Consider the following 9,491-nt stretch of genomic DNA (forward strand, 5'->3'; position numbering starts at 1 on the left):
GCCAGAAGGATCTGATGGGACAGATATCAATGCACTGGTACGATCCCACAATAGAAAGGTGATAGCTGTTGCTGATGACTTTTGCAAAGTCCACCTGTTTCAGTATCCCTGCTCCAAAGCAAAGGTAAAATCAACTTAATGAAAACTAGTGTGATAGGGCCTTTTGTTTGGGGATAATTTTTGTTTGGGAATATATTGTGTCAATGGTGGGAAAATATTCATAGGGTTACTAATTACTGTCTGTGATACTACAGTGCATGGGGGGAGGGAATAGGGTCATCTGTAAGCATCCAAGCAGGCAGTGCTTGTCTTTTCCTTCCTCATTAATTAAGGTAAAGGAGAAGACAGAGAAGTGACTTGATGTTTTATTCATTTTTGTTTATTGTCCTTTTTTTTTTTTTGATATCTTGGTAGTTTTGTTTTTGTTTTTCTTTTTGCGGTACTCGGGCCTCTCACTGTTGTGGCCTCTCCCGTTGCGGAGCACAGGCTCCTGACGCGCAGGCTCAGTGGCCATGGCTCACGGGCCCAGCCGCTCCGCGGCATGTGGGATCCTCCCAGACCGGGGCACGAACCCGTGTCCCCTGCATAGGCAGGCGGACTCTCAACCACTGCGCCACCAGGGAAGCCCGATACCTTGGTAGTTTTAAATTTCTTCTAAACATATTAAAATATTTTATTTTTGGTACATGATCAACATTATGACAACTAAATCGTCTCTAATCTTTCCAACCTAGTAAATTCTCCCCTAGCCATCTCAGTAGAATAGTCACTAAACTCTAACAAGTATGCAGAAGAGACATTTATTTTTTTACAGTCTGAAAGTACAGCTGTCCAGTTACTGTTTCTCTCACATAAATAGGTATTAAAAAGAAAATTACTGCCAGCTTTATTCCTCAGTCAGTGACTTGTGGTTTTGATCTGAATTACCTGTTTCACAAACTGAATGACCTCCCTAACCTAGGCATGTGAAGAATGAGTTTAATTTTCCTATCTGATTTATTTCACGTAGGCTCCCAGTCACAAGTACAGTGCCCACAGCAGCCATGTCACCAATGTCAGTTTTACTCATAATGACAGTCACCTGATTTCAACTGGTGGAAAAGACATGAGCATCATTCAGTGGAAACTTGTGGAAAAGTTATCTTTGCCTCAAAATGAGGTTGTAGCAGATACTGCGCTCACCAAAGCCCCCATCTCTTCCATTGAAAGTGTCATGCAGTCTGATGCTCCCACACCACCTCCTTCCCAGCCCTTAAATGAGACAGCTGAAGAAGAAAGCAGGATAAGCAGTTCTCCCACACTTCTGGAGAACAGCCTGGAACAGACTGTGGGGCCCAGCGAAGACCACAGTGAGGAGCAGAGCGAGGGGGGCAGCGAAGACCTCGGTGAGCCTGTTTATGAAGAGCCAGCCCCTGAGACGAGTGATGAGCAGAGCGAAGGCGCTCTTCCCGGGGACCAGCGAGACCCTTCGCCCCTGTCCTAACACCGGGACTTCCGAGTGACTCACTTTTTTCCTCCAACTGCATGATGTGGTCTTGTGATAAAGTTTCAGATAACAGGCCAGGAAGTGATGGAGAATCACTATTGATGGAGATTTTGGTTTCCACGTAATCTGTTTTCAATAGTCTTATCTTCCGTCTCTTAAATGCAGTCGACCTAAAGTTTCGGTTTGATGTGTGTTGAAAATTAACCAAACTTAATAGTAGGAAAAGACTGAAACATTAATTGTGTCTCAGAAATTACTGTGTACGTGAGTGGTATGATGTTAATACTGGAAACAAAAACAGCGGTTGTATAGATTTTAAATAAACCCCTCATTATCTGAGCAGGTTTTCTTCAGGAACAAGCAGAGGCATCACAAACACTGTTACTCATCTGCTGGCTCAGACTGTGCTACTTTTTTTTCTGATGCTGAAAATCAGAAAAACAAAACAAAAACCAAAAAAAACCCTCTTACTGAGATTCCCCCCCACCCCAAATGTCTAGTGGAAATTTTTTAGTTAAGAAAAACTTCATTAGTGCCATGAGCAGTGGTGTTGCCTTCTTAAATAATAACACCCTTTTCTTACGTAGCCAGCAGATGTCCAGATGTGCTTGTTAGTCTACCATGTAGGTGCTGCCTTTTCTAAGTCAGAGTCCCTTAATTTCTTGTGTGCAAATCTATTTTATCTTCGAACTAAGAAAGCAGTGGTTTGTTAAAGAGCTTTTAATGTATATTAAACCATTGATACTCCGAAATAATGGATTCCTCCAAGGATTCCTTTACTGGCCTAAACATTTTCAAATGTTCGGCATTCAAGTGAATGAACAGAAGAAACCGCACGCCTATAAAATTAAACTTGGCTAATCTTAGCTTAACCTTCATCATAATTTGCTCCTTCAATAACAGAAATATTAAAGTTTAAATGATTGAATTGGTGCTTGAAATTCACTGGTTTAGGTGTAATTTTTATACAGATTATTGAGGGATAAAATACTCAACAAATTGCAAATTCTTTTTTATATAAGTGTGAATAATAGTCACAGGCATTTTTTATAAATTGCATACCAACAGACCTGCTATACACAGTGATCTTTCTCTGCTGGAGTTGCTGTAAGCCTTGCAGTTCTGGTGTGGCTATCCTCTGCTGTTTGGGGGCAGTGCATGTGTTATTATGCATTGGATAGTTGTTTTTTTAAGTTTTGTCAGATGATTGTTTTTCTTAAGTATGTGTTTCCTATTTTCAAAATAATTACTGACAAATATGCATTTCCTATATATTTGTTTATACTTTGATTATAAAAAAAGACTTTTATTTTTTAACTTGCAATGTTTTGATATCTTTTTTTTTTTGGTTAGATCATGTTTAGAAACTTTGGATGAGTTCAGAAGTCTTAAGTATGCAAGTGTTTACGTGACTGTGCCATTCCAAAGTGCATCAGAACTGTCATTCCCTTCTGCTGTCTTCTCAGGAGTAAAATACAAATCAGGTATTTCATCATCATTTGGTAATACACAAACTTCAGTGAACTCCCAAGGACACTCACGACATTTGTATTCACATGCTGTATGTAAGGGTGTGGGTATGTGTGAAGGGGTGAGTGTAGACACTCACTCTGTGTATCTCTATATAAGAAGATATACACCACACTGAAAATACTCAGTGTGTTATCTCTGTGTATAGATATATGTCCATGTATTTCTCTTTCCTTTTGTTTACAACTGTTCAAAAAAAAAAAAAACCTCAAAGTAGTTCTCTTCAGAAGAAGGGAGGTAGACTCCAAGCAACCCGTCATTTTTCAGTATGTTTGTACATAATTATCAGAGAGCAGCAGTAGTATCAGGCATATATGTTTGCCTATTAGCTGTGGTGACTGAATCGTCAGGTCAGCATGTGCTATATACCCTGCAAGAAAAATACTATGAGATGAACAAGTAATTCTAGGAGAAGAAAAAGCATTTCGTTAAGTACCCGGGGGATACCACTCTCCATGATAAGCAGGGAGTTTATTTGGGGACATCAGTCACCTTTGGGGTTGCTGTGTACCATGAAATTTATATTCGTGATATCTTGGGTGGTAGTTTCAAAAGACACTACTAATACGCAGAAAGCGTTCCAGCTCTCTATTGCTGGCGACTACTGTTTAACAGTCAATTAAATCTGTGATAATGGTTGGAAGTGGGTGGGATTATGAAATTGTAGATGTTTTTAGAAAAACTTGTGAATGAAAATGAATCCAAGTGTTTCATGTGAAGATGTTGAGCCATTTCTATCATGCATTCCTGTCTTATGGCAGAAGATTTTGAAGATTAAAAAATAAAATGTTTCATTTGTCTCTCTAAATGTGTCTTGAGTCTTTTTTCATTTATGCTGCTAGTTTCCGTGACTGTCCAATCATCAGAAGACATGACAGTTCAGAAGGACACATTTATCAGTTGACCACTGCCACTGCTATGGATACAGCTATTCTGGAGTGACAGACTCCATCTCATAATGTTAGAGGAAATTACTTCTGATTTATGCTTCCATTTAATAGGGAATAGCTTTGTTTTAATTTATTTCATGTCTACACTCTCGCCAGTGTTCGTTTGTTAGGTAATCCTGGTGATCCTGGTCACCTGCCTGACCCGCCTCCACTGCCTGCCTCCCCGCTGTAGCCTGCCAGAAGCCCTTGAACTCGGCGTCCCACTTTCGCCATCTCTCCCGTGTTGCTTAGTGACACATCCTCTGTACACCGCAACCATAAATTAGCTGCTACAAATTTTTCTTTATGAAGCGTTAGACGAGTATCCCATACATTCCCAGTTTTACAGTCATGGAAATGATGGGGTTTTCATCATCATCTTACTCATCCTTGTTAACTATGAATATATGTCCACAGCCACTCGCATATACTAACCTGTGAGAGGCTGTCTTGGGGCAGGAATTCCTCTTTCAAGAATTCAGAGACAAAACAGCTGATTGATAGACACCAGAACCAACCCACTAAACAATATGATTTTTCTTCTTAATAAAAAAGGAGATCCAAGAAGGGAACCTCTATGGGGAAATAATGATGAATTAGATCTTGGATATATTGAGGTGTTTGTTCGTTAGTGTAACTTCTAGAAGGAACTAGGTTTCTAGCTTAAAGGTGGAACTACAATGAGAGTTTAGGACAAGGACACGTTTTTAGGACAAAGGAGACGGGGCTGAAGAGCAGATGTGCAGGACTTGGGTGGAGCGGAGCAGAGCTGTTGCTGGACGAGTCCCCGTGTAGCCAGTGCACCCCCAGACACCCCAGCCCGCAGTGACAAGGGGCGTGTTGCCCTGTGGGCAAGGGGCGGGCTGGGGAGGTTCAGGAACAGGCCTGCGTTCACTTACCCAGATAACTGCCACGCCAGGACTTCGTTCGTGTGTTATAACTTGGAAAGCTGGAGCCTCTTCCACTTACACGAGGAGAACGACATTCTCTATAAATGGAGGAAGAAGGAAAAGATGTGGGTGAAGATTCAGAGATTTTTGGAAAGGAGACGGGGAAACAGCAGAGGACTATGTCATCTCAGTCCTCAGTTCAGGAGAGGGTGAGGGCACTGCCCACAGCAACGCTGCACGTCTGTCCCCATCACAGAAATAGGCCCTGCTGAAGAGCTGCCTTTGTCCAGGATGCCCAGGACTGGCATCTTCAAGGACCATAGTAAATGTCTCCTTTGTAAAGGGGCAACTCCTGCTCTCCTCAGGGACGCTGATAATATTACACCTTTTGTGCTAATCAGTTCATCTTTTCCAAAGGAAACCTGAATTTCGACTCCACCCTCATTAATAGACCCCTACAGTAACCTCTGATACAAAGTAGACAAAGAAACTAAAAGAGAAAGAATCCCAAAAGGAGAAAACAAAGTTTCATTGTCTGTAGAAACGTCAGTGTGTTTCATTTCTATATCCATGGGTGACATCCTCAGGAGACCATAGCTTACAGAACTGAACACATTTGTGTTTTTTGTTTTAATTTTACCAATCCAGAAGTCTAGCAGAAAAACTTAAGGGTGCCACTTCTGTATCTCAAAGGACAAAAACATCAAGAAATGTGGAAAATAAGAAACTGAGTGCTCAATGACTACAATATGGCACACATCCATAGAACGAAATGCTACTCAGCCGTAACAGCTAACACATAACGTAACACTTAAGTGCTTTCCACGTACTAACTCATTCAATTCTTCCAACAATCCTGAATTCGATTATCTCCATTTTACAGACAAGTAAACTTACAGATGAGAAGCCAGGTTACCCTAGTAGCAAGTGGCTGAGCCAAGATTTGAAGGCAGGTCCTCCTGCCCCCAGAGTTCCTGGGGCCAGCCCCATGCTCTGCTGTGCAGCACTGCAGGAGATGCTCACTGCAGAACAGTAAGTTAATGATGATTAGTAACAAAAAGAGGATGAAATGGGTTCAGCTTCTGGTAGGAAGGATTTCAGACCAGTATATGCAGAAACCACAGAAAGGGATTAGGCTTTGGAAAAAGCGTCTTTGGGCTCTGAACAGTGTCACAAAGTTGGAGGGACCCTTCCCTTGCACAAGTCCCCTCCTGTCATCTCTACAACTGGAGTGTGGGGCAGAGCTTCCAGGCATGCTGCGGCACCTGCTGCCAGTGACTCCCTGCCCTTCCTGCCTTTCTTGGCTCCTGTGTCCTCAGTCCCTGATGTTCAATTTAAACCTATTTGTGTGGAGAAGCTGCTCCGTTATTTTCCAACCTTTGAGCAATTTCCATTTCACCAAAAAAGCAGCACAGTAGCTTCTTCCTTCCCCGGTCAAGTGCTTCTTCCCCTTAATCCTCCAGCCCAGGCTCAGCCAGAGGGCTTTGATCCTGCCTCTCCTCTCCCTCAGCAATGTAAACACGAAGTCCTGAAAATAGATCTTCCTCGGGAGCCACCCAGGGACAGGCGTGAATATGCATAATTGCCAGTGTTGACTCAGTATCTCTGCGGGATTACGCAGATTTCAACCCCTGGTGGAGTTCATTTTTGCCGGATCTCACTAAAGGAGCTGGAGACAAAGTGCTAAAAGGGCCTCAGGGAAGAAAAATATTTAATAAAAAGCAAAGCCCTCATACCTGGTCATCCCGTTTCATTCCTGATGTTCCACCAAGCCAGAGTGCATCCTGGGAAGGGTCAAAGCGTACTCTGGAGCCCATCTCAGCACAGTGATGCCCATTCAGCCAACACTGGGTCGGGCTGACTTGGAGACCTGGTTGGAAGCGGGGAAACCAGAAGCTGGCATTCTCTTACCGCATCAGCCACAGAACACTCTCTCGGTTAACCCAACTGTGTAAGTCGGATGACCAGGAAGGGCAGGGCCTCTTCCTTCTACAGACTTCACTCACTCCACAGTAAAAACGTGTTGTGCTGCCGACACCTTCAAAGTGGTTGCCAGTCTGAACCCGGCGAATTTGTATGAGACTAGGAGTCATTGCTTCATCGGGTACATGTGCAAACTGTACTGGGCTCGGCGTGGAATCCAGCGATGAAAACATGCAGGCCCTACCCTCACGGAGCATGGATCCTGGAAAGCCGATCTGGAAAGTTTACCAACTGCACATTTCCATTTATAACATTCTTGAAACAGCAACATTACAGAGAACAGACTAGTGGTTGCCAGGGGACAGGGACGGAGGGGAGGGGATGTCACTACAGAGGGGCAGCACGGGGGTTCCGCTGTGATGATGAACAGGCTGCATCTTGGTTGTGGTGGTGATCACACGAATCTATAAGCGGGACTAAATCACACAGAACTGCACACGCGCACACAGGAATGCAGGCAGAACTGGTGGATACTGATGAAGGTCTGTGGTCTGCATGGCTCTGTTGTACCAATGAACATTTCCTGGACATAAAACTACACATTATATAAGATGTCACCACTGAGGGAAGCTGAGGGAAGGGTTCACCAGTCTCTCTTTTTTTAAACTTCCTCTAAGTCTATAATTATTTCAAAATAAGTTTTTTTAAATAATGATATAGAAACTCCCTTCTCTTTTATGCTTTTGAAAGGAATATGGAAACAAAAATGGGCCTTAATACAACAAAAATTTTTAAATAAAATTTGTCCTCGTGCACTTCAGGTACTCCATCTATGATCAAATAAAACACTGCTGATGGGAAACGGGGCTCCCTGCAGCTTTCCCTGCCACTTCTCTGCCCCCACAGGGTCTGTGCGAGACTTCCTAGCTGAGTGTGGGCCTGGAGGAGCCCCAGGCAAGGGAGGGGCGCTGGTCAGAGGTGTGTCTGGGAACACGGAGGCTTTACCTGCTTGCCCTCCCCAGAAGCAGCCAGTGCATTACCCCTGCAGCCAGAGGAGTCCTCCCCTTCACTGGGCATTCTGCACCCCTTCTCCCTCCTCCTGGGTCCTCACTGGCTTCCCCTTCTGGCTGCTTTGAGTGTCACTGATGCTCACTCCCTTTCTTGGAAATGCTCTCCTGAAGCCGCCCCATAGTTGCCTTCCCTCAGGTGCTTGGGCTAAATCACCTTCCCTTACTCAGAAGTAATAAAATGACAAGAAAAAGAATTCCACTATATAGCAGGCCCTAGTGAAACTGCGGCAGAATTGAGATTAGGTGATCAGGCTTTCTCCTTTGAGAGCGATATCCCCCTCTGGTTTCACTGGCAAAATCCATTTTCATATCTCAGCACCAGAATCATAAGCAGGAGTGCTTGCCAGGCTTTGACATTTCCATTGAAAAGATGAATTAATTCTGAGCTGAGCCAAGAGTCCCTTTTCTCTCGAAAGAATGTGTTAGCTTCAAGCCCTCAGGCCCCTGGAGCATCGGTGAGGTCTCTCTCATACCAGTCCCACTTGAAGGTGAGTCAGCCCTTCCGTGAGGGCAAGTGAGGTATCTGACATAAAAAACCTAAGGCTGCAATGAAAAGGGCATGTTTCACTGTGGGTTTAGGTAAGTTTAGGCCCCGTCTCCCTGGTCTCCGTCTGAAAGAGAGTAAGGGTTTGCCCACAGGGAGCATCTGATTCTCAGGGGAGAGACCTCCTGATGAGCTCGAGGGCTCTTGCCGGCCCCTGCTCTGCGAGGGCTCTGCGTCCAAGGGGCTTGAGGGAAGCAGATGAGCTGTTCTCGCCTCGGGGCGCAGGGAAGGCTGTCCCCCCTCCAGGTGACGGGTGACAGGCTGAGGCCTACATCACAATAAACAATGTTTGCACTGGAAGCCATGAGCAGGGCGACAGATTGTTAGGAAAGCCTGCAGATGGCTCTGTTAATAAAGCCGCCATTCACAGCCGCCCAGGCTGAAGTGGTTTCTATGGGAAACCCTCACATTGAAACAGAAGGAAGTTCTTTTAAATTATAGTAGATGATAACATTTTTTATTAAATGTTATCAAATTTCAACACCTGGATTTGCCTGGGAGGACACTCAGGAAACCAGAGGGGCCATCTGCACTGCTGGGAACTATGCCCCAAGCACGGGAGATTTCTCAGGTATGCCCTTGACCTGAGGATCTTCGCACCTCCCTGTTCTGATTCAACGTTAGGGTCTGTTCTATGCCACTCATTCCGCAGCGCTGGGGACACGTTCTAGTGACCATGGGAGGACTGGGAGGGCAGCCTCCAGGTCACTCTACGGAGCTAGCCCAGGGCTTGATCTCTGGGCGTGGGAGTGACACTGGTCACATCCTCTTTCTTGAAAACCCTATCCTCTCCTGCCAGGCACCACCGGCTTCAGGTTTCTTTCTTTCTTCCCTCCATCCACCCTTCCTCCTTCCTTATTTCCCCTTCTTTCCTTCCTTCCATCTTCCTTCTGAAGGGTAGCAGAACATGCCAGCCCCAAATATGCCACTTTGGTATGTTATTATTCTGAGCTGTAGGCACCTGAAAAACAGCCAATCCAATGAGAGGCTTTCTCTGAACTCCCCATCTGCCTAAAGACAGATGCTCCAAAAGGAACTCAATTGTCAAAGATCCCCTCCCTGGGGCTTCCCTGGTGGCGCAGTGGTTGGGAGTCCGCCTGCCGATGCAGGGGACACGGG

At 44.8% G+C, this 9,491-nt stretch overlaps 1 protein-coding gene and 1 long non-coding RNA gene across 3 annotated transcripts in view; one reads left to right on the forward strand and one right to left on the reverse strand.

Annotated features, from left to right (window-relative positions):
- The window catches only part of EML4 (EMAP like 4), a 160,520-nt gene extending 156,704 nt beyond the window's left edge, over nucleotides 1-3,816 (forward strand). The window contains exons 23-24 of the mRNA XM_024753567.1: nucleotides 1-124; nucleotides 1,010-3,816. The exon at nucleotides 1-124 is cut by the window's left edge and continues 6 nt beyond it. Of these exons, the coding sequence (XP_024609335.1) occupies nucleotides 1-124; nucleotides 1,010-1,483 (598 nt within the window). The 3' untranslated portion in view covers nucleotides 1,484-3,816. The remainder of the gene's footprint in view (nucleotides 125-1,009) is intronic.
- Nucleotides 3,817-3,958: 142 nt separating this feature from the next.
- The window catches only part of LOC112405237 (uncharacterized), a 13,115-nt gene continuing 7,582 nt past the window's right edge, over nucleotides 3,959-9,491 (reverse strand). For both annotated transcript variants that reach the window (XR_003004293.1, XR_003004292.1), the window contains 2 exons: nucleotides 4,845-6,705; nucleotides 3,959-4,520 (listed from right to left, as the gene is read on the reverse strand). This is a non-coding gene — a long non-coding RNA (uncharacterized LOC112405237). The remainder of the gene's footprint in view (nucleotides 4,521-4,844; nucleotides 6,706-9,491) is intronic.

This window comes from Neophocaena asiaeorientalis, unplaced genomic scaffold (assembly GCF_003031525.2).
Source record: "Neophocaena asiaeorientalis asiaeorientalis breed wild unplaced genomic scaffold, Neophocaena_asiaeorientalis_V1.1 scaffold171, whole genome shotgun sequence".
NCBI classification, from domain to species: domain Eukaryota; kingdom Metazoa; phylum Chordata; class Mammalia; order Artiodactyla; family Phocoenidae; genus Neophocaena; species Neophocaena asiaeorientalis.